Consider the following 24859-nt stretch of genomic DNA (forward strand, 5'->3'; position numbering starts at 1 on the left):
GAGCTCAATGATATCAAAGGATTTGGCTTCGTGATGAACATTTCCTGTCATCCACTCAAGGACCCAAGTCTTCGGACCTCTGTTGTAACCACGTATGTGAAGTGTGGCATAAAATTGGAGCAGCAACTCTTCGTTCCAGTGCTCTTGGTCGGTGACGAAAGGCAACAATCCAACCTCTTTGAAGCAATTCAGAGCTTTTCCAAACAAGGCAGACCAGCTATTGCTTCGGTGTCAAGACGCATATGTGGGAAGATGCGACCTTGATTATACAGAATGCAGGAGTAATAGCTTCATTGCGGATAGCTCCAGAACCGATCAAAAGATATTCGTTCCCTTGAGTAGGGGTTCTTGGAGCTATTGAAGAAGGTATTGTCTGCTTTGAAGCCATTGACATTAAAGGATCCAGGTGCTGATGCAGGACCTGGAAACCTGGGAAACCTTGGCATTGGCTTCTGTACCTGAGGCCTATGCTCAATATGATAGTCAAACTGAGGACCAACAGCAGGCGCAGGAACAGAAGCAGTAGCATCATTGGCTTCGCTGACTTCTGGTTCTTGGGTTGGTGTAGGCTCCACATTTGCTTCAACCATGACAGCGTCAGTGGCTTCATTGGTGTTGGTGGTGGTAGCCTCAAGATTTTCTACCTCCACTTGATGAGCTGGAGGGTCGGGCACAGACACGTTCTCCTCGAGAACAGCTTCTTTAGTAGTTGGGGGAGTAGGGACACGTTCTTCTTCTTGGGTGTCATCGGCTGATGCAGCCGGAATGTCTTCAGCAGTTTTAACCTCAGACTCGGAGACTTGAGACCTTGGTCCTTTGCGAAGCCTGCGTAACGCTGGCGACGCCTTTGGAGATGGAGTTGGCTGGGCCTCAAAGTCATCTTCTTCTTCTTGCCGGGGTGGTGTGACTTGTTGTTGTGGGTGATCAGCCCATGATGCATCCTGAGCAATTGGCGTCAGAGGACGACCAATGCTGATGAGTTCGCTGTGCTTAAGCACAGGCGATGATACCTGTTGGTGCTCGATCTGAGGAAGAACTACATCATCTTCAACATGGTCATGGTGACCAATGTCTTCAGCTGCGATGGGATCAGCTGCTGGAATGTCTTTAGCTTCATGAGCCTCTGTAAAAGCAGGCTCATGGACAGTCAGTTGGTGCTCTTGATGTTCAGCGGCAGGGCGAACCATGGAGATAGGTTCAACAATTAAGGACTCTGTGGGAGCAGCCCGTTCCTTCTTGGTCTTCCGCTTCTTCTTGGAGGGAGCAGCAGCAGAGGCTTCAGGATGTTTCCTCTTTCTGGCTTCAGCCTCAACAGTTCTCGTCTTCTTCAGTTCTGAAGTGGTAGACCTGGCTTTTGGCTTCGAGCCAGTCATGCTGGTTGGGAAGACAATGGGATGTGCTTCCTGCCTTGGTGCGTCGGGTTCGGCCATAGCGGGCTTCTTCTTCTGCTTTGCAGCCATCCTGGGGTCGATGCCAGGACGCCCAAGGGCCTTGCGCTTCCCAGCCTCATTGTAGGCTTGCACACACTTGTCAGCCAGGCTCTTCATGCGCTCACGAGAACCTTGAGCTTCTTCACGCTTCTTGAGAAAGGCTTCTTTGAGCTCATGCAGCATGATCTTGAAGTTCTTGACCTCTTGCACGCTGAGCTTGGCCATATGCTTCTTGAACTGAGCTTTCTCAAAGTCAATCTTCTGCTTCAGTTCAACGATGCGCTGGGCTATATCTAACTCTGAAGCAATGGCGCCATGGAAGGCAACACTGAGGCCAATGGGAAGTTACAGATCTTCAAAGCTGAGGTTGGGCGTGTCAAACCACTCATCGATGGAGTCGTGGATGATTGCCACGTCAAAGAGAGGCAAATTGTTGAAGATTTCTGCTTCTTGTTTGCTCTTGATCAGTTGCTCAAGAGCGTCATCTGCAAGATCTTCATCACTGGACAGATCAATGGCATCATTGCACAGAATAGCAGCAACAGTCAGTTCTTGGCCGGTATGTGGCAGAGGCATCTTGACTCTCGAGGGCTTGGAGATGCGTGACAGATCTTCAGACTGCACACTATCTTCAGGAGGTGCAGTAGCCATTGGCTTCGCCCGTGAGATTTTTGGTGCTGAGGCAGGCTTTGAAGCTTTAGGCAGCTTTGGCTTCTGCGGCTTTGGAGTAGGAGCTGGGGCTTCATTAGTGTCAGCATCATCATCAGAATGATCCACTTTGGCACCTTGAACAGAGATGTGAGTGATGAGGCCATCCAGGTTGTAGAACGGACCGACGACATTGGGTTCGGCATCACGGGTGCCATATGCACGGGGAGCAGAGGGACCAGGGTTGAAGTCTAGTCCCAATGACTTCTTGTTCTGCTTCGCCGAATTCTGGGCAAACTGGAAGTTGCGCTTGAACAGATTGTCGTCACGACACCATAGCAGTGATGATGGGTCAGCATCTGCAGGCTGTGGTCCACGGACCATGCAGGGATAGAAGCCTTGTTCAATGGCTTCATCTCTGGACCTGGGTTGAAGATTTCTGTATAGGATGTCTCCCCATGGTCGCTTGATGGTATTCTTCTCAGCATATTCCTTTGTCACAAACCTGTACTTGAACCACTGTTCTGCCCAATATCGTCGAATCCATTGGATTCGTGTCTTGCGCTGATTGTAATCCTCTTTTGGATCTGTCTTGTACAGTTCTGAGAGGTCATCGGGCAGATCTCTTGATGTTTCACCTCGACGCTTTCTACCACCCTTCCTTGCTGATTTCTCTGCAGCCATGAACTTTAAACTGAATGGCTTCAATACGTTCAAAGGCTTCAAAGGCTTTCGTTTGCTGGACAAACAGGAACTGGCTTCGGGAGAATTTATATGATGCTGTAAGAATTCTGCAAATGAATGCAGACTATGAGAACCAAGGGATTCTCCCACGGACATGTACCTGTGACAGCATTAAGGTGCGAGGGAAGGGGAAGAGGTCATATGCATTCTCAGAAGATTTTGAAGATAAATCAGTTTAGAAGACATTGACCTCATCGTGCGAAGACATTCACTCATAGATAAGAAGTTGGTTCCAGATTTGTACGAATCCACAGATCAGTACAAGTGAGGAATCTAACTACTTTGTGGCGCATAAGTGAACATACTAGGCATAATATGAGATGCAGTATGAAGTGGATCCAACTTGTGTGAACAGAAACTGCTTGTGATAGAAAGTGACAAATCTATAGGATCAAAGGGGCCATAAAAAGGAAGTTTTATTTACCACACAAGGAACTGCTAGACAGAGTGGAAGAGGAGGCCGAGCAGTTCGATCATCCGTGCCCTAACTTGGCGACGGAGGACACCTACGGCGACGGCAGAGAAAGACGATGTCCGCGGCCGGCGTGAAGACGGCGTCGGAGAGGCCGCGACAGCTAAGCGCTTCGTTGCCGGTGTCGTCGAGGGCTAGTGGTGGCGCTAGGGTTTGTACGAGAGTGGAAGAAAGGATAATGACTATGGTGAGGCATGTATTTATAGGGACAGGGACGGCACAGCGTTATTACACAGGTGCCCCTGGCGATTCACATCTGAAGAACACGTGGCCATCATGCAACATATCAGAGGTTGTTCCACGTTCCCACGCATGCCTGGATTGTCGGGTGGTCATTCCCACTTCTCCGGGTTTCAGATGAAGGAATTAGCATTGAAAACAGACTTAATGTTTGTCTCTGTATCTTCTGCTGATAAGGACGCATAGAAGATATTCGACAGTTTCAATAGAATGCATATGATTTGGAGAGATAGAGTTTGAGATAGAAAGCATAGAGAGGTTAGGGTCCGATCACATTCACTTAGTTCAAAAGATTCAACAAGAAGACATAGCTTTAAGTGAATGTTGTAGAGGACAGAACACTAGTATATATATATATGATCAACATAATGAAGATAATCACGAAGACATATTGAGATTGAAGCCAAATCAAATGTGAAGACACAGCAAATGTAACACCATGGGTAAAACACTTCAAACAGACAAATTTTGTGGTGGCGTTACCCACCGTATAGGAAGTATTAGACCCAGACACGGCGCACAATTATCGTGGCGCTCCGAAGTCAAATTCCACATTAATGTATTCACACTTAGAATGTATGTCTTCATTGATTGAAGATATACTTTACTTTGTGTGTTGCACATCTGAGTCATCAATATGCATAAGTGTTAGGATGTGTGCCTGATCACAGGACATTTGAGGATTCCAAGATATTTAGCTCACACCGTAACTTGCAAAATCTCTTCTCATCCAAGGGCTTGGTGAAGATATCTGCCAATTGCTCTTCAGTGTTGACGTGTATGATATCAATATCTTCCTTTACAACATGATCTCTGAGAAAGTGATGATGAATTTCAATGTGTTTTGTCTTTGAGTGCTGAACTGGGTTGTTGGCAATCTTGATGGCGCTTTCGTTGTCGCAGTAGAGTGGCACTTGCTTCAGATGAATGCCATAGTCTTTGAGTGTTTGCTTCATCCACAGAAGCTGAGCGCAGCAAGATTCAGCAGCAATGTATTCAGATTCAGCAGTGGAGAGAGATACACAGTTCTGCTTTTTTGAAGACCAACATACAAGTGATCGTCCCAGAAAATGACATGTGCCTGATGTAGACTTGCGATCCACCTTGTCACCAGCATAATCAGCATCCGAGAATCCAACCAGATCAAACTCTGAGCCCTTTGGATACCATAGTCCTAGAGTTGGGGTGTAAGCCAAATATCGAAGAATTCGCTTCACAGCTAAGTGATGCGATTCCTTTGGTGCCACTTGGAATCGAGCACACATGCAAACACTAAGCATAATATCTGGCCTAGATGTACATAGATAAAGTAAAGAACCAATTATGAAGCGGTATACCTTTTGATCAAACTCTTTACCATTGTCGTCGGGACCCAGATGATGTATGGCTGGCATTGGCGTAGTGAAGCCTTTGCAGTCTTGCATACCAAACTTCTTCAGGCAATCTTTGAGATACTTCTCTTGAGATATAAAGATGTCATTGCGTTGCTGACGTATTTGAAGACCAATGAAGAACTTCAGCTCACCCATCATGGACATCTGATATTGCTCTTGCATCATATATCCAAACTCTTCACTGTATTTCTGATTGGTGCAGCCGAAGATAATGTCATCCACATATATTTGGCACACAAACAGTTCACCATCATATGTCTTCGTGAAGAGAGTGGGGTCGAGGGAACCAGATTTGACGCCTTTGCTCTTCAGGAAGTCTTTGAGTGTGTCATACCAAGCCCGAGGGGCTTGTTTGAGGCCATACAGTGCCTTGTTGAGCTTGTATACCATGTCAGAATGTTTTGGATCTTCAAAGCCAGGCGGTTGTGCAACATACACTTCTTCTTCGATCTTGCCATTGAGAAAAGCGCTCTTCACATCCATTTGATATAGAAGTATGTTGTGATGATTTGCATAGGCCAGCAGTATGCGTATGTCTTCAAGTCTAGCCACAGGAGCAAATGTTTCATCGAAGTCAATCCCTTCAACTTGAGTGTATCCTTGAGCAACGAGACGGGCTTTGTTTCTGACAACTTGACCATGCTCATCTTGCTTGTTGCGATATATCCATTTGGTGCCTATTATATTGTGCTTCCGAGGATCAGGACGCTTAACCAGTTCCCATACATTATTCAGCTCAAACTATTGAAGCTCTTCTTGCATAGCTTGAATCCATTCAGGTTCCATGAAGGCGTCTTCAACTTTCTTGGGTTCTGTTATTGAGACGAATGCGAAGTGCCCACAAAAATTTGCTAGCTGTGTTGCCCTTGAACGAGTGAGTGGACCTGGTGCATTGATGCTATCGATTATTCTCTCAATCTGCACTTCATTTGCAACACGACGATGTACAGGACGAAGATTTTGCTCTTGCTGATCATTGTCATTGTTAGAGGGATTGTCTTCAGGCTGAGCATTGTCTTCAGGTTGATCAGGTGCGGAGATGATAAGTTCTTCTTCAGGTTGAGCTTCAGAAGGTATGATTTCTCCAGTTCCCATAAGTTTCATTGATTCACTGGATGGAACTTCATCTAGCACATTTGGCAGTTGCTCTCTTTGTGAGCCGTTAGTTTCATCGAACCGCACATCCACTGTTTCAACCACTTTGTAATGGAAGAGATTGAAGACTCTGTAGGAGTGCGAATCCTTTCCATATCCAAGCATAAAACCCTCATGTGCTTTTGGTGCAAATTTTGAAGTGTGATGTGGATCCTTGATCCAGCACCTGGCGCCAAATACTCTGAAGTAATTGACATTTGGCTTCTTGCTAGTAAGGAGCTCATAGGATGTCTTGTTCAGAAGCTTGCGAAGATAAACACGGTTGATGATATGGCATGCAGTGTCAATGGCTTTAGGCCAGAATTTTCTCGGAGTCTTGTATTCATCAAGCATCGTTTGAGCCATCTCAATAAGTGTTCTGTTCTTGCGTTCGATGACGCCATTCTGCTGTGGCGTGTACGGAGCTGAGAATTCATGTGTGATGCCCAAAGTATCAAGATATGTATCTAGGCCAGTGTTCTTGAATTCAGTGCCATTGTCACTTCTGATGTGCTTTATCTTGGCGCCATAGTTGTTTATTGCTCGATTGGCGAAGCGTCTGAAGACATCCTGCACTTCAGTCTTGTAAAGGATTATATGCACCCAAGTATATCTTGAATAATCATCAACAATGACAAAGCCATAGAGACAAGCAGTAGTAGTAAGAGTTGAGTAATGAGTGGGACCGAAAAGATCCATGTGTAGTAGTTCGAAGGGTTGAGTCGTTGTCATGATTGTCTTCGAGGGATGCTTGGCCCTTGTCATCTTTCCTGCTTCACAGGCACCCCATAAGTGATCCTTCTTGAACTTGACGCCCTCAATGCCTATGACATGCTTCTTCCTTGCAAGGGTGTGGAGGTTCCTCATGCCAGCATGCCCTAGCCTTCGATGCCAGAGCCAGCATTCAGAAGCTTTTCCTAGAAGACATACTGCAAGTTGTGGTCCTGCTGAGAAATCTACAACATACAAATCATCTTTTCGATACCCTTCAAACACTAGAGACTTGTCAGATTCCATTAGTACAAGGCAACGATATTTTCCAAACATCACAATCATGTTTAAATCACAAAGCATTGAGACAGACATTAAGTTGAAACCAAGGGATTCAAGAAGCATGACTTTATCCATGTGTTGATCCTTTGAGATTGCAACTCTACCTAGACCCAATACCTTGCTTTTACCAGTGTCAGCAAATGTGATGTGACTTTTGTCTGATGGACGTAAAGTTGAGTCCATGAGAAGGCTTCGCTTGCCAGTCATGTGATTTGTACACCCACTATCAATAATCCATTCTGAAGCAGCTGGTGTCGTACCCTACAGTGCAGTTAGGGGGATAGGCTTCACGAAGAGAATTGTGAAGCAAAAACATTTGACGAACCAGTGGATTATTAAAGCTTAGATCGAGATTAGGACTGATAGGGCAAGTTGCAAGCGATTCAGAAACAAAGTACATAGTAAGACCATTTGGGCATTTGATCTTGCGCCCTACAAGATGTTTAAGGTCCCCAGCAATAGTGTCAGATAATTTTGGTTTTCGGCGTGAGACCTTTCCCTGCAAAAGAGAGTTAAGCTTTCTTAGCCACCCACATCTTCAGGGGTGGCTTCGAAGCAATAAGTCTAAGTGCAGCATCTGAGAACTTTGGCTTTGGAGCCCTAGCAAAAAGTCTTGCAGGTGGACAATAGTATTCATAAGAATAAGCAGAATAGTTCTTGGTCTTATGAACATGGCGGTTTGATGAACCGCGGTCATATTCATAGGCCTGAGTATGGCTTCCCTGCAAAGCATTTGCGTTAGTATGACTCAGGTGAGTCCTCTGTCTGTATGAAGCCTTTGGACCGTATGAATCCTGTGGTCTAGGGTTTGTCTTCTTCACCTGTAGTGTCATGATGACATTCATAGGAAGATTCTCCAAACACCTTTTCGGTACCCAGATCTTCTTTATAGGCGGTCCATTCCTGCTGTTAGTACCAATATATCTGGCAAACACTTCACCATTTTGATTCTTAAACAGTTTATAGTTTGCATCAAAGGATTCATCAATAACAATGGGGTTAGCACAAGTGAAGCCAGATAGAGTGGATGGATCTGCTGAAGGTTCCTTTGCAGCAACCCATGTGGTTTTGGGGTACTGCTCAGGTTTCCAGTAAGAGCCATCAGCATTCATTTTCCTTATGAACCCAACACCCTCTTTCCTAGGGTTTCAGTTTAGAATCTGCCTTTTGAGGACATCACATAGTGTCTGATGCCCTTTGAGACTTTTGTGCATCCCTGTTTCAAGCAGTGTCTTCAACCTAGCATTCTCATCAGCAATAGCAGTGGTGTCCTCAGCAGAGGGGTTAGTTTCCACATCAACAGTTGAAGATATTGCAACAGTAGCAGCAGTAGAACATTCAACAATAGGAGTAGCGTTATCACGCTCAATGCATTTAAGACATGGTGGTTCAAATCCTTCCTGAGCTGACCTGATCTGTTCGGCGCGAAGTGACTCGTTTTCCTTTTGAAGATCTTCACGAGCCGCTCTCAATTTCTCGAGTTCTTCATGAGTTGTTGAGAGCGTTTCATGACGACTTTCAAGCTCTTCATACTTAATATGAAGATTTTTTATGTCTTCAATTAAGGACTGAGATCGAGTCATTTCAGCGTCCAACAGGTCATCGCTTTTGTCTAACAGTTTTTGAATATGTTCCATAGCTTTTTGTTGTTTAGTGACAAGGGAAGCAAGTTTTGCATAGCTGGGTCCAAATTCATCACCAGATTCATCATCACTGGATTCAGATAGATAGCATTCAATTACCTTAGCATCATTTGCCATAAGGCATGATGCAGAAGATGATGATTCTGGTTCGGAAGTCATCGCTTTGAGTGACTCCTTAAAGTCCTCGAACTGAGGATCATGACGAGTTCGATGACCCTCATAGACCTCCGAGAGACGGTCCCAGATGAGCTTTGCATGATCGAGATGCATGACATTCCTAAACTGATTTTGAGATAGACAGGAGCAGATGACGTCCTTCGCCGTGAGGTTGAGAAGAGTGTACTTGCGAATGTCATCAGCTTCCGCCATTTTGCACAGATCGGTCAGACCAATCTCAGTGACGGTCCACAGCTCGCTGTTTGTTGCCATGAGGCGCTTCTTCATCATGACCTTCCACTTGGGATACTCGTGACCGTCAAAGATGGGGCATGACACAGTCTTCATACCTATGGTCGACATAACTGAAACTCCAAACAGTTAAACCAAAATCACACGGAACAAGTGAGTACCTTACTCTGATACCAATTGAAAATGTGTTATATCGACTAGAGGGGGGGTGAATAGGCGATTTTTATGAAAGTCTTCAAAACATGGAAGTTTCGAAGACAAATGATAGAAATGAACCTATTTCCATGCAGCAGAAGATAGACTACACTAGACAGACAATAGTCAAGCATTCAATGAAGTGAAACCACAATGACTAATAATATCTAGGCAGTAAGGATCAGGTACACAGTGAAGACAAATAGATAAAGCAAATAGGCATTGACTTTCCAAGAGCCAACTGTAAATAAAGAGATGAGAAGGATAGAACCAGTGTGCGTGACGGAGACAAAGGTTTGGTAGACCAGTTCCAACTGTTGTGACAGTTGTACGTCTGGTTAGGGCGGATAGGTATTTAAACCTGAGGACACTTAGTCCCGGACACTTAGTCCTGAGCACGCAGCTCAGAACACTTAGTCCTCTCCGTATTCCCCTTGAGCTAAGGTCACACAGACCTCGCCCAATCACTCTGGTAAGTCTTCAAGGTAAACTTCCAAACCTTCACAAACTTCGTTCACCGGCGATCCACAATGACTCTTGGATGCTCAGAACGCAACGCCTAACCGGCTGGAGGATTCACAGTCCTCAAGTGTAATAAGTCTTCAAATCACACAGACAAGAAGACTTAAGTGATGCCTAACACTCTTTGGCTCTGGGTGGTTAGGGCTTTATCCTCTCAAAGAATTCTCTCTCAAAGGCTTCGAGGTGGGTTGCTCTCAAACAACAAAAGCCGTACTTTAACTCTGAGCAGCCAACCGTTTATGGTTATAGGGGATGGGCTATTTATAACCACTAGGCAACCCGACCTGATTTGTCCGAAATGACCCTGGGTCACTAAGGAACTGACACATGTTCCAACGGTCAGATTTCAAACACACACGGCAACTTTACTTGGGCTACAAGCAAAGCTGACTTGTCCAACTCTGAACAAGATTCGCTCTCATAGTCTTCACTCGAAGACATAGGATTTTGGTTAAGCATCACTTCAGTCATTCTGACTGGTTTTCTTGAACCCCACTTAACAGTACGGTGGTTCCTATGACTCAACAAAGAAGAAAAAGAACTACGAAAGATCTAAGTCTTCGCGCTCCCTAGTCTTCATGCGATGTCTTCTCTTGTCATAGTCTTCAAAGTGAATGTCTTCACTTACCACCTTTGACTTCAATGTCTTCATACATTTTTAGGGGTCATCTCTAGTACGAAAACCGAATCAATGAGGGACTTCTACCTGTGTTATCCTGCAATTCTCATAAACACATTAGCCCCTCAACTAGGTTTGTCGTCAATACTCCAAAACCAACTAGGGGTGGCACTAGATGCACTTACAGAAAGAAAAAATCGTCTCCATTGTCCATACCTTTATGGGCAAAATGCCGAACACCTTGCGGTCATGGTGGTGAAGAGGTCGCGATGATCACCTCGGCGCAGCAGGGGTGGTTGCCGGCCGGCTACTGACCGCTCTGGAGCTCTCGTCGGAGGTTGCCGAGGCCGCCGTGGTACGGCGCCGGCGGTCGTCTTCGCTCTGCGACCGACAAAGACGGCGACGGCCAAACCTCTGATCGACGGCCAAAACTACGGCCAAAGCGCGGGTGTGGTGGCGGCCATGTCGAGACGTGGTTTGGTAGGGACGGCCGGGGGCTGCGCGGTGAGGAGGCGGCCGGAGAATAGCGGCGGCGCCGGCGGCGGGGCGGGAGAGAGAGGGTGGAAGCGTTGGGAGCGGAGGGATTGCTAGTGTCCCCGACAGACGGGCCACGTGGGGGGACAAGGGCGTGCGTGCAGGCCGTCCGCGCGCGTCCGTTTCACCCCAAACCGAGCGCAAGTTTGGGTCGGTGATGGATCAAAAACGGACGGAATCCGGATATTTGTCTGTTTGAGACCGCACGCTGGGCCACACTATTCGTTTGTTTTGTCCCAAACGAATGCGCGCGAATAGGATGGGATCACGCGGTGGAGTTGGTCTAGAAGAGCTCACGCCGTTCATCCCATCACCGCGGTGCAGCTCGAGTGGTCCCTCTGGACCACAGACTCTGAAGATGAGATCATCCCTACCTGCAGGTCCAAACCATTTCATATCATTTCAATTCAGGCATAATACATAGTTACATTGTTCTCTTCTTACTGTGCAACTGTCAACATATTTATATGTTGGTTCGTTCTACAAGGAGCTTGGCATCGGCATAGTGGCATACAGCCCCCTTGGCGGGGGATTCTTCGGCTCAGGAGCAAAGTCGGCAGATAATCTGTCAGACCACGACATCCGCAAGGTAATGCATTTTCATCTTGAATACATAGTCCGAATTTCATGATCACACAGTATACAAAATTTAGTTTCAACCCATTTCATCTGTGCAGAATCTGCCTCGGTTCCAAGCCGACAACCTGGAGCACAACCAGTTGATCTTCGAGAGGGTGAACGAGATGGCGACGAGGAAAGGATGCACGCCGTCGCAGCTCACTCTGGCCTGGGTACACCACTAGGGACCGGACGTGTGCCCGATCCCGGGACTACTAAGATGGACAATTTCGACAGCAACCTCGCGGCGCTCGCCCTCAGGCTTACCCCGGAGGAGATGGCGAGCTAGAATCTTACGCCGCCGCGGACGCTGTGAAAGGGTTCAGGACCTACAATGCAGCGAACACGTGGATGAGCTCGGATACCCCTCCGCTCGAGTCGTTCAAGGGAGAGTGACTGACTAATTGCGTCACTCCACCTTTATGCTTACCACCTTAGATGACTCCCCTGTGCCTTGATGATTTACTAGAGGCAAATGCGCGCTTCACCGCTCCGTTCTTCACTCGTTGGAGAACTCTTTTATATCTAGAAGATTATTAAAATTGGTTGTTTTGTTTGGATTTTTTTCTGTGTTGACTTGTCTTTAAATTATGTTTTGGCGGTGCCTTTTCATCCATATATCGTGTCAGGTTGATGTTGAAAATAGTATTTGTTTAGAGAGGAGAATCGAGTTGTTTGTTGCGTGGTTCTGGTGTCTTCACTTTTTTGACCTCGTTATCAGTTAGTGGTAGTCATTTAAGCATCTTTGGAGTTCCTGTTCCACGATAAAACCGTGGAATTGTTGTTATAATGCCCACATGGGCCGGTCCACAAAGCTCTCGTTTGCTTAGCTTTTATTTGCTCGCCCCACTATTATAGCTTAGATAAATTGGCTATCTGTTTTAAATTTGGAAATTTTAATTTAATTAAGATATATTCAAGGATTTCAAAAATATTTGAAATCGTAAAAATTAAAGAATTTTAGAAAAATTTCATGAATTTTAAAAATCCACAAGTTGAATATGTTTTCCAAATTTAAAAAATGTAATAAATATTATTGAATCTAAAAATGTGAATTGTAATTTTTATTTTCACAGATTTTAATAAGCTAAAAATGTGTAAAAAAGAAAAAGAGAAGGAGAAATAGAACTAAACAGCACACAATCTTACGTGTACGACCCTCACCAATCCCACAACCCTCGAAGAACCAGAACGCTTAAATTATGGGGCTTCAAATTTTAAAAATGTTCACAGACATTTAAATTGATTATGAAATATCCATGAATTTAATAAATACTAATGAATCTAAAAATGTGAATTGTAATTATTATTTTTCTTTTTAATGTTCAAATTTGAATAAGTGCCCATGAATTACAATGTGTAAAAAAATAAAAATGAGAAGGAAAATAAAATTAAACAGGACACACCTTACAGGTAGGGCCCTTAGCGGTTTCACAACCCTCAAAGCACCAGGACGCTTCAAATCATGGGAGCTTAGTATGTTTTCCAAATTTCAAAAATGTAATAAATATTATTGAATCTAAAAATGTGAATTGTAAATTTTTTTATTCACGGATTTCAATAAGCGCTCATGAATTAAAATGTGTAAAAAAGAAAAAGAGAAGGAGAAATAGAACTAAACGGCACACAACCTTACGTGTACGACCCTCAGCGGTCCCACAATCCTCGAAGAACCAGAACGCTTAAATCATGGGGCTTTCAAATTTTAAAAATGTTCACAAACATTTAAATTGATTATGAAATATCCATGAATTTAATAAATATTAATGAATCTAAAAATGTGAATTGTAATTATTATTTTTCTTTTTAATGTTCAAATTTGAATAAGCATCCATGAATTACAATGTGTAAAAAAATAAAAACAAGAAGGAGATATAAAATTAAACAGGACACACCTTACAGGTAGGGCCCTCAGCGGTTTCACAATCCTCAAAGCACCAGAACGCTTTAAATCATGAGAGCTTAGTGTCTCATAGGTCTTTAACCATCTGTTCTTGTAGTTCGGTGTGGGTAGTAGTAGTCCACCTTCTGTTCTTGTATGCGTCCACAGTTAAACTTTACTTGTGAGGCTTTTATCCTTTTCTTCACCGTATGTTGAAACTTAATAAAGCTTCCACTCACAAATCGTTTTTTTTTTTTTGAAAATGGAGGTTAAAACCCCCGGTCTCTGCATCAATTGATGCATATGGCCATTTTTATTTATTATTCAACATAGATCTAATAAGAACATACATCAAGCCACCCAAAACCACCATTCACATCTATAAAACTCGATAATGTGGAGTGCTCTCACTCTTCATATCTAAAATTGGTGTCATCGCCGATCCATCCACGTAACGTATCGGAACGAATAGGCGGTGCAGCAGACCTAAAGCATACACCACATGCACACGTTTTAGAAGCCGCCATCATCATCGGACCGCTGACCCATCTTTAGGAGAGAGATCCGCATCATCCTTGTCAGTTCGTCCATCCGTCGACGCCACCATGGCGCTCAACGGCGCCACCGCCCTGCGCTCGTCCATCCAGACACGGAGATTCTGGAGGATTTGTCGTGCGTAGCACCTACCGACTAGGCATGACACAACATAGCACCTGCTAGCTAGGCATGACTTGACATCTCCATCGAAGCTCCGTGCAAGACAAAGCCGCTCCACTTCCTGCCTCTGTCTTCCAGCGCTGCTCCACCGACGATGCTCCCAAGAAAGAAACGACACCGTAGTACCGCCATCGTCCGATCTGGAAGACCAGATCCTAGGATTTCCCCCGAAGCAGCACGAGTGGATCGACAAAAGTTACACGACGATGCCTTCATCAAGGTAACGGCGCAGAACGCCGCCATCGCCTGCCATCGGCTCGGTTTTCACCGGCAACTCTGTCTTCTCGACTCGCAGCCGGGACTAGATGACGGATCTCGAGATCTGGCCATCCAGCCTCAGGCCAACCACCTCCGACGGAGGAGATAGCCACCACCACGGGCTACACTGGTCGGATCAGATCTGGCCAAAGGCGCCGCCGAATAGTCCACCAGGCCCTCCACGCCGCCGTTGCTGATCCGATGCCTGATGGCGCGCCGCCGCCAACCGCAGCCACCGCCCTTCGTGGTACAATGACGCGCCGCACCTGCAGCTGCCGCCGCCCAAGGCAGGGCCGGCCACCATGTCGGCACCTGCCGCAACCATTGTCGCCGCGACGCATAAATTGGATCGGCCACGTCACCACGCGTTTAGGGGCACTGCACCACCCCTAAGACGCGGGAGAGAGGGAGTCCCCCGCCACCGCCGTCGGCATCCGAGCTTAGCCCGGCGGCGTCCTCCGGTGGCGGCGGAGGGAGGGGAAGAGGGAGATCACGGCCCCGACGGCTAGGGTTTGGGCGCCACCCAAGCAGGGAGCGACGCGAGGGCTGCGTGAGATATGTGGGGCGCCTCTCACAAGTCGTATGCGTTTATAAAATCCTGTTGGGGGCGATGCTTTTCTCCCTTCTCCCTTCTTGTGGTGGATATGGTGTTCTCCCTTCTCGCTAACAGTTCCCTCACGGCTTCACCGATCCCTGCCATTTACTCTTCGCTAATATATGTATATCGAAATGAACTAAATTTTATGTGCGCTAAACGTATGCACACAAAGTCACAAAATACCGTTGCAACCAAAAGTTTCTCAAGACTGAACTATACAAGTGCATAAAACAATTGCAACTATATATACAGATGTTGCTATTTCTGACCATGTCCTCCACCGCCCGCTGGTCTGGTATTTCTTACTGGCATTTGATATTGTATCTGCGTTCTTTGATCATATGAATTCGTGTCTTATACCTGTTTCAGCAGACTCCTAAGAAAGTTACTGAAAGAACAGGTAATGGTTGTGAAATAGCATCACTAGGTGCATCGCTGATGCTTGCAAAGGAGAAAACTAGAAAGCATCCAATGGTTAGGTCTCAGAACGTTGTCGTTGATTGCATCTGATGTGTCCAACGAGGCATTTAAAATCTATCTTCGGGGTATCTAGAAATTTTTAGTATTTTGACATTTAAGAATCACATATCATTGCGATATTCAGTTGATATTCTTATGTTCCGTTTAGTGTTTACATACCAGCAGAACGTAAACAGATGATCTTTTGTTTCATCATGGTGGTTCGTTTACAAGACAATCATCATATTGAAATCTTACCTGTGATAGCTCCACATGTGTGGCTGTGCATAATGGAAAATAAAACTAGCATCATGTGACAGTGTGATGGTTGCAACCAACGGTGTCCTGTGTACATGTACTTTTTATTGCAGAAGTCAATCAATTTACCTTTATGGTGTACTCCCTCCATCCCAAAATAAGTGTATCAACTTTATACTAACTTTAGAAAGTATTCCCTCCGTTCCAAAATAGATGACCCAAGTTTGTATTAAAGTTAGTACAAAGTCGAGTCATCTATTTTAGAACGGAGGGAGTACATAATAAAAAGATGTGTAGCCCATCAAAAGTGTGATACCTTCCATGCTTGCTTAGCTGTTTGGTATTGGCAGATTATTGGATGTTAACAAAGATGCTATGTTGCCTGTAATACTAGGTTTACAACCTAATGTGTCATGCTTATAGCTCTCCTTAATTTGTTTAAACAGCACAGCCTAATAACCTATATGTTGTTGCAAGGGAAAACTATATGTTGTTAGCAGTCACCGCCAGCAATCTAAGGCAATGGTTGCCAAGGGAAGGTGAGGAACGAAAACTGAAATGCGAACAATCTGAAAATTGCAACTCAGCAGGTAGCACACACCGCATTCTCGTGCAGTTAACCAGCATGGCAATTCAGTAATCCACTACTAAATACTACTACAACTCTATATAGACAGCGGGTCTGTAAACCACACCCATTGCAGTAGCAACTAGCAAGGAAGACCAAAGCATCGTCAAACAACTATATGGCACACAATGACAATGCAATGTACTCCCCCTGTTTATGTGTTGGAATGTCCGGGGCCTCAACTGTCCGGATAGACGAGCTACTGTCAGCGCCACCATCGCTGCTTCTTCTTGCCATATTGTGTGTCTACAGGAAACAAAGCTTCACAATGTCGACATCTTCACAGCTTCCTTCTTAGGAGGGAGCAGACTCCGCAGTTTTGCGCAAAGGCCGGCGGACGGCACTCGTGGAGGCATTTTGCTGCTCTGGGACGATCACCTTGTGGAAATGTCCAACATCACAGCTACCACCTTCTGCCTGTCCGCCATGGTCCGTATTCGTGACTCCGATGTGCAATACAAGCTCACCACCGTGTACGGCCCCGCGGATTCTTCTCGCAAAGATGCCTTCTTCGCGGAGCTTATCAGCCAAAAACCGCCCAATGGCATGCCATGGCTTGCGGCTGGGGATTTCAACCAAATTTATCGTGCAAGAGACAAAAATAAAAGGCATGTCAATCGAAGTAGAATTAATCGGTTTTCGAGCGACACTGCAAAGTTGTGAGCTTAAAGAGATACACCTGCAAAATAGGAGGTTCACTTGGAGCAACGAGAGGGAAAACCCGACTATGTGCAAACTGGACTTGTTTTTTTGCAATGCCGAGTGGGACACCACTTTCAGCACTCATCTGCTTCACGCCCTCTCGTCCTCTCTATCCGATCACTGCCCGCTTCTCCTCGCAGATGATAAGGGGCCTCGGAGGCCTAGAACCTTCAAGTTTGAAATTTTTTGGATTGCTATGCCCGGCTTTATGGAGGTGGTCAAAAAGGCTTGGATTGAGCCGCTCGAGCATGTTGAGCCATATCAAGTCCTGTTCCATAAGCTCAAGAAGGTGGCTCTCCGCCTTTCCGAATGGAGTAGGGGCCTTTTCTCCAAGGCAAAGGTTCACCTACACGCTGCACTATTCGTGATCCTACGCCTCGACATCGCTCAAGAGACCCGACAACTCTCTCCCGAGGAGAGTGACCTTAGGGCGAGGCTTAAAAGGAGGGTCATTAGCTGGGCCGTGCTTGAGAGAGGTCGGAAAAAGCAAAGTGCGAGAATTGCTAACCTCAAGGAGGGTGATGCCAACACCAAGTTCTTCCATCGCCGGATTAATGCTAGAAGGAGGAAAAATCACATTCATAGGCTAAAACATGACCAAGGGTGGGTCACCGAGCATGACGCTAAGGAGAAGCTCATTCTGGACCACTTTTTTGAAGTGATGAAAAAAGGAAACACGTGCAATAAGGATCTAAACTGGGAGGAGCTCAACTTAGAGGTACATGACTTGCACGGCCTCGACTCACCCATCACCGTTGAGGAGGTACGTGAGGCAATCAATGACATGCCAAGTGACAAGGCGCCCGGCCCAGACGGCTTCACTGGAGCTTTTTTTAAGAAGTGTTGGGACGTCATTAAGTTCGACATGATGAGGGTGATACACCAGTTTGACTCCCTTCACACATCTAGTCTCCATTGGCTCAACTCCGCAAATATAGTGATGTTGCCCAAGAAAGAGGGCGCGGAGGGGATTGCGGACTACAGGCCCATTAGTCTCGTTCATGCCGTCGCCAAGATTATCGCAAAAATTCTTTCCATCCGTCTCGCCCCGCGCATGAACAGCTTGGTCTCTAACGCCCAAAGTGCATTCATCAAGAGCAGAAGCATCCACGATAACTTCATGTGTGTTCGGAACTTGGCCCGTAGGCTACACAAATGCAAGACTCCGTCTCTCCTGTTCAAGCTAGATATACGCAAAGCCTTCGACTCGGTCAGATGGGAATACATCCTCGACCTCCTTCGGCGGAGGGGGTTTCCCCCCAAGTTTCGGGATTGGATTGCGGCTCTTCTTTGCACATCATCTTCTAGGATTCTGTTAAACGGGGTGGCTGGCAACCCCATCAAGCACGGTAGGGGCCTTCGGCAGGGGGACCCCCTATCCCCGCTCCTTTTTGTCATTGCAATTGACACACTCCAACAACTACTGGAGCTGGCAACCCGAAAAGGACTACTCCACAAAATTCGTGGGAGAGGGATCATGGTGCGAACTTCACTATATGCAGACGATGCGGCTGTTTTCATGGCTCCAATCAAAAAAGATATTGACAACCTCTCGGCCATTTTGCGCGGATTTGGGGAGGTCACCGGACTATGCACCAATTTTCACAAGAGCTCGGTTTTGCCCATTCGATGCAATCACCTAAACCTGGAGCACATTCTGCAAGGATTGCTAGCTAACAGGGCGTCCTTCCCCATAAGATACTTGGGTCTTCCATTGTCCGTCTGGCAGCTTAAGAAGGTGGATTTGCAATTTCTTGAGGACAAAATTGCGGCCAAGTTGGTGACATACGAGGGGCAAAACAGCACCACCATTGGACGAACGACACTTGTTAAGTCTGTCGCCACCTCGCAAGCGGTCTATTTCATCACATCTTTGGTCATACCGCCGGGCATTCTTCACAATATCAACAAACTGGAGCGGGCTTTCCTTTGGTCGGGATCGGATAAGACGACGGGCGCCAAGTGCAAGGTAAACTGGGAAATGGTTTGCCGCCCGTGCGAATATGGCGGCCTAGGGGTTCTCAACACCGATAAATTCGCTCGGGCCTTGCGCTTGAGATGGCCATGGTTTGAATGGACGGCACCACAAAAGTTGTGTGTGGGCTTGGGAAATCCATGTAATGAGGAGGACCTTGACTTCTTCTATGCATCCACGACCATCACCATGGGGAACGGCGCTAAAACGCCTTTTTGGGAGTCACCATGGCTCCATGGGTGCAAGCCTAAGGATGTTGCCCCGCTCGTCTTTGTGGCCTCCTCAAGGAAGAATTGGAAGGTGCGGGAGGCCCTACAAAATAATGCATGGATCCTCAAGATCAACACCTCCACGGTTGTCTCCGCTGAGCACATCCGACAATTCTTCACACTATGGACACTTGTGAATGATGTACATCTGGATGCACTCTCTGAAGATACTATTGTGTGGAAGCATACGACAAGCGGGCACTACACTGCAGCCTCCGCCTACAAGGCCCAATTCCTTGGCTTGGTTCTCTCTCCCATGGACCAAATGGTTTGGAAAACTTGAGCGCCACCAAAGGCTAAATTCTTCGCTTGGTTGGCTATCCAAGACAGAACTTGGACCGCGGATAGACTACAAAAACGTGGATGGCCAAATTGTGGTCTTTGCACCCTTTGCAAGCGAGAGCAAGAAAGTGGACCGCACCTTTTCTTCAAGTGCCGCTTCACTATTAGGCTATGGAACTTGGTCATTGCAAAATTTGGGCTTCATCATATGGACACCTCTATGTGGCATCTTGAGAGTTCGGTCAAGGAATGGTGGACAAATAGGACCGGCGCCGGAGTCCCCAACAGGAAGGCCATGGCCTCTCTAAACATGCTCGTGTCATGGACCATTTGGAACGAGCGGAATGCCCGTGTTTTCCGGAACAAGAGTGCTCCGCCACCAATCTTGCTAAACAACATCATCTGCGAGGCAAACCTTTGGATCACCGCCGGAGCAGAAAAATTAGGGAACATTATTTTGTGTGAGTAATCTTCCATACCGTCTAAAAGTGTGCCCTTGTAACAAACTCTATCCTCTTCTTATTTAATAGATGAGGCAAATCTTTTGCCTCCGTTTCGAAAAAAAAATGTACTCCCCCTGTATGTCAGCATACCCAAGCTCAAGGCTTGATCTTGTAGCTCAAAACAGTGTCCCAGATCATCTGCACCGCGGAGTCCAGCATCCCCTTCAGAGTGTCCACCTCTTCATTCCCATCCTGGTAAATGATTAAGGAGACAGAGTCATCGTGCTGTTCAATCCACAGTCGGTTAGAAAACACAAAGCACTCATATGTTGGTAGGAGAACAGAATATTAGGTGTGCACATGACATGGTAATTCCAATTGAGAGTAGCCAAATGTCAGCACTAAAATAGGATATTAGGTGTGCGCATTACATGCGTATGAAATAGCCACAAGAGGGTTGTTGTTTGGACATTAGGTCAAGCAAAGCCAGTATAAAATGCAGGTAAGTCACACATGCAACGGGAAATACCCTTCAGTTCCTGGGTGTATATACACCTTATATGAGATTATTTTTTAATAATTACAAAAAAGTCAAAAGTTTAGAAGTTTTTTTGGAATAAACTTGACATTCTTTTGCACTAGTATATAAATTTCTGAGAACAAAAACTCAGCGTTGACTTCATGGCAAGAAAACAAAAATTATTTGCTATTATAGGTCACTGTTCACACTATTCTTGCCGAAACTTTTATTTTTTCTGAAAAGAAGTCAAAAGGTTTTTATCTTTTTATGGATTTTTTCTTACAAGCAATGGAAGGTCAACTTTAATTCAAAAATATTTTCAGAATTTTTTCACTTATTTAATTACTAATATGTTTTTCCATATAGGGTGTATATACACCCATAGACCAAAAGTTCCCCTACCACATGCAACCAAATAATTTGCTCAGGAACATCACAAATAAAAAAATGATATTATCTTATGAAAACGCGTCAAAAAATATATTATCTTATGAATTGATTTATCCTGTAGTAACCTGCAGTCTCTCAGATATGCCAGTTAGTTTGAAGGTAACTTCATTGGAAATCTCTCCAGTGGAGCTCCGGTGGTCAAACCGGTCAGCACACCTGAGCTTCAACCTTAAGGTTTTATTCCTGAAAGCACTATAGCTTGTATGCCACACCCCAACTATGCTGAACCTCTCACCAATCGACTCATTCCCAAGTGGCCATTTAAGTCCCCCTTTGGCATCAGGATCAACAATAGCTGAAGACACTAAGCTCTTTATGGCATTTTCCACTTCAGGCTGCAAGTGATATCAGATGAGTCTGCAGAAGATAAGATCGTAACAGAAAGGCTCAAGGTAGTTCTAATATGAACTCACGTCTATGTTCTTCAGGATCCTTTTTGTACGCAACATCAGCCTTAAATCAAAATCTTTGGACAGGCAGGATATGTCCTCCACCAGCTGCCGTATCTGGTTCAATTCAACCTGCACGAGAAGTAACAGTGGAGACTAATGAGAAAGAAAACCATTGTTAGCTGGCGGCTTGTAATGAATAGTATATCTGAGCAATTTAGCACAAGCCACAGTATGTGGGCCACGTATTATAACCTAACCAACTGGCCCTATACATGGTATAAATGAAATTTTGCACATCTCCTCACCTATCTAAGGGAAAATGTTATGCCCAACAAAATCAGCAGTAGAATGAAAAGAAACAAGGCAAAAAAGAATAATAATCGCATCGACTATAGCCTACATCTGCCAGTGAAACAATCTCCATTCAACTCATTTCAAGCAAACATAGTTGCTTTTCCATAACAATGCTGTCACACTGAGTTTTATTGCTGCAGTTTTTTGAGTTAAAAAACATACTGAGTTCAGAGCTAATTGTCCAAGTTATAGACCACAAACAAGAGACACGGCTGCTTTAGAGAAAGAAGGAAACACCGCCCACTTGAGTGGCAATCAGAAGACCACATATAGTGGTACGCATATAGTGAATGATATCGTGTATACAAACTGATTCTATTTACGCATTCCTTCATCTGAATTGCCCAAAAATTTCCTTTGAACAAAGACAAGCATGATAATTGATGGCTAAAAAGTTAGCAGCATACATCGTCTCAATGAATACCAACTTATAAATTGAGACGACTTAATTGTCAGGCGTAAAAGAACAAAACTATGCACAATCCCAATATTTCATACTGTGTTAGCGCTAAACGTTAACTGTCACGCTGAGATCTGAAAACCAAAAGAAAGGACATAAATGTATACTATACAGACCTTGTGGATCACAAGCTTCCCATCCTCTTGCACGGTGCATTTGCAAGACATCGTCGTATCACTTCGCTGCTTGTCAAACACCTATCAGGTATTTACAGGCCCCAAAGTCAATTCACACTCATCTGAAAAATAACCAGGTATAACTCTCAAACTGTCGGGACGTCCGAACCTTGACATGGTAGTGCTTTTTTGATGAATCGAACTTCAGATCCGTCAGCTTCCCAATATACATCCCAATCTCATCCACACACTTGCCGGGCAAATTCGTATAGAACGATTTACGGACCTGGCTCCTCGATCCTTCTGCCCCTGCTTTTGCTGCGTCGCGGACAGAGTCCAGGGAGACGGGTCCGCCGCTAGGTCCGCTACACAACATCACCCAAAGAAAGCAGCTCTTTGCGCATTAATCACAATGTGATGTGACACGAAGCACAGGTTCAAGAAATGAAATGGTGGACGGACAAATGTAGGAGAAGACTCACGGTTGGAACAGGACCTTGCCCACCCTTGCCACGAGGCTCAGCTTTACCTCCTCGTCTTCCGTGGGCGCATCGCGCGCCGTCGCCCTCGCCCTCTCCGCCGCGGCTAGGAGGTCCGGCAAGAAACTCTCGGTGATGGCCGCGACCGCGGCCTCCGCGGAGCCGGGGGCGCTTTTCGGGGAGGAGAGGGCGAGGACGAGGGGCTTGGCGCCCGTCTCGCGCTCGATGGGATCGCAGGGGAAGGGGACGAGGCGGAAAGTGTCGGCGTCGCCGGAGCCGGGGGGGAAGGGCGGGAGCGGGGACCAGCGGGAGACGCAGCCCGCGGCGTGGATGATCTTGTTGTTGGACGGGCGGAGGTGGTGACGCCCGCGACCGCGAGGGGAGGAGATGGAAAGGGACTGGAGGGAGGAGATCGGTGGGAAAGGGGTTGGGGCGGGCTCGGAGCTGCTGGAGTGGCGCCGGTGGGGCGGGAGGTAGGCCATGGCGGATGCCCGATTGGCCGGCGGCGAGGAGGTTACCTTTTTCCTCTGAGATTGAGGTTTTGGGAAGGGGAGAAGGGGAAAGAGGGAAGTTGGCGATGGACTGTGCTGGAAACTGACCGTGGTCGCCTCTTTGTTTCAAGACCCTTTATTTCTCCCAAATGATAATGCTCACACACGTTTTAAGTCCGTTTATTTTTCCCAAATGATAATGCTCACACACATGATATGAAGTAATTCCGTCCATATGTTTTTTGATGGTCACTTTAGACTAGCTACAATGAAAGTAATTTTAGCAGTAACATCGAGTCCAACTCAGCAAATTTGCTTATGTGGTAATGAATTAATAAGGAGAGATGTAGTTTGAGTAACTTAGCTAGTTACTGTAACATCACATGTCTCAATGCAATATGAGTTTATAACCTAATAAATAAGCCTTTGCATGACACCACACTTATGTTACTACCCACTATGAAGATAGTAATATAGTCTAGGGATATGTGTATGTTACTAGTGTATGTTACTCTCCACTGTAGCTAGTCTTAGTTACAAAAGGATGACAACTTTAACTAGCCACAGTGGGAGTAACTTCAGCAGTAACATCAAATCCAACTCAGCAAATTTGTTTATGTGGCAATGAGTTAATGAGGAGAGAGGTAGTTTGAGTAACTTAGCTAGTTACTGTAACATCACATGTCCCAATTCAATATGAGTCTATAACCTAATAAATAATGATTTGCACTTATGTTACTACCCACTATGAAGGTAGTAATATAGTCTAGGGATACGTGTATGTTAATCTCCATCGTGGCTAGTCTTATGAAGTATGGCAACTTTCTGTTTGAATGACAAGTTTCAGTTTTTTTGAGATTTGTTTTTTTTAGATGGCAACTTTAGTGTAAAAACGTGTGGGCGATGTTACTACATGCCGCACGATGTGGCAATTATCGTGTTGGGGAACGTAGCAATAATTCAAAATTTTCCTACATGTCACCAAGATCAATATAGGAGATGCTAGCAACGAGAGAGAGGGAGTGCATCTTCATACCCTTGAAGATCGCTAAGCGGAAGCGTTACATGAAACGCGGATGATGGAGTCGTACTCGCGGCGATTCAAATCGCGGAACATCCGATCTAGCGCCGAACGGACGACGCCTCCGTGTTCAAGACACGTACAACCAGGGGACGTCTCCTCCTTCTTGATCCAGCAAGGGGAGATGAGAAGTTGAGGGAGAACTCCGACAGCACAACGGCGTGGTGGTGATGGAGCTCGTGGTTTTCCGACAGAGCTTCGCCAAGCATTATGGAGGAGAAGGTGTTGGAGAGGGGGAGGGGGCTGCGCCAGGGGAAGGGTGTGGCAGCCCTCCCATCCCCCCCCCCCCCATATTTATAGGGGAAAGGGGAGAGAGGGCCGGCCCCCTAGATCACATCTACAAGGAGGGGGCGGCGACCAAGGGGGGACTTGCCCCCCAAGTCAGGTGGGA

General features: G+C 45.9%; 1 protein-coding gene and 1 pseudogene across 3 annotated transcripts; one reads left to right on the forward strand and one right to left on the reverse strand.

The window, feature by feature from the left end:
• Window positions 1-12050, forward strand: part of LOC119315741 — a 28779-nt pseudogene extending 16729 nt beyond the window's left edge.
• Window positions 12051-16380: 4330 nt separating this feature from the next.
• On the reverse strand, window positions 16381-23487 carry LOC119315430. 3 transcript variants are annotated; one of them, XM_037590064.1, is made up of 8 exons: window positions 22900-23487; window positions 22587-22782; window positions 22418-22498; window positions 21509-21616; window positions 21161-21430; window positions 20162-20377; window positions 17134-20084; window positions 16381-17016 (listed from the first exon to the last, which is right to left on the reverse strand). In XM_037590064.1, the coding sequence occupies exons 1-6, from the start codon at window positions 23376-23378 to the stop codon at window positions 20282-20284; spliced, it is 1230 nt and encodes a 409-aa protein (XP_037445961.1). In that variant the 5' UTR covers window positions 23379-23487; the 3' UTR covers window positions 16381-17016; window positions 17134-20084; window positions 20162-20281. The 3 variants fall into 3 exon arrangements, with proteins under 3 accessions (XP_037445961.1, XP_037445963.1, XP_037445960.1); XM_037590066.1 differs by having other exon boundaries at window positions 16381-20084; window positions 21252-21430; XM_037590063.1 differs by having other exon boundaries at window positions 16381-20084.
• Window positions 23488-24859: the final 1372 nt, after the last annotated feature.

Source organism: Triticum dicoccoides, chromosome 6A (assembly GCF_002162155.2).
Source record: "Triticum dicoccoides isolate Atlit2015 ecotype Zavitan chromosome 6A, WEW_v2.0, whole genome shotgun sequence".
Lineage (NCBI taxonomy): Eukaryota > Viridiplantae > Streptophyta > Magnoliopsida > Poales > Poaceae > Triticum > Triticum dicoccoides.

Excerpts from the sequence above, each read along its gene's own strand:
- LOC119315430 (XM_037590064.1), bottom strand. The coding sequence starts at position 23,378 with ATGGCCTACCTCCCGCCCCACCGGCGCCACTCCAGCAGCTCCGAGCCC. Across the intron at positions 22,783-22,899 it reads GGCAAGGTCCTGTTCCAACC|CGGACCTAGCGGCGGACCCG; the intron begins GTGAGTCTTCTC and ends GATGTTGTGTAG. Across the intron at positions 21,431-21,508 it reads GGATCCTGAAGAACATAGAC|CCTGAAGTGGAAAATGCCAT; the intron begins GTGAGTTCATAT and ends TATCACTTGCAG.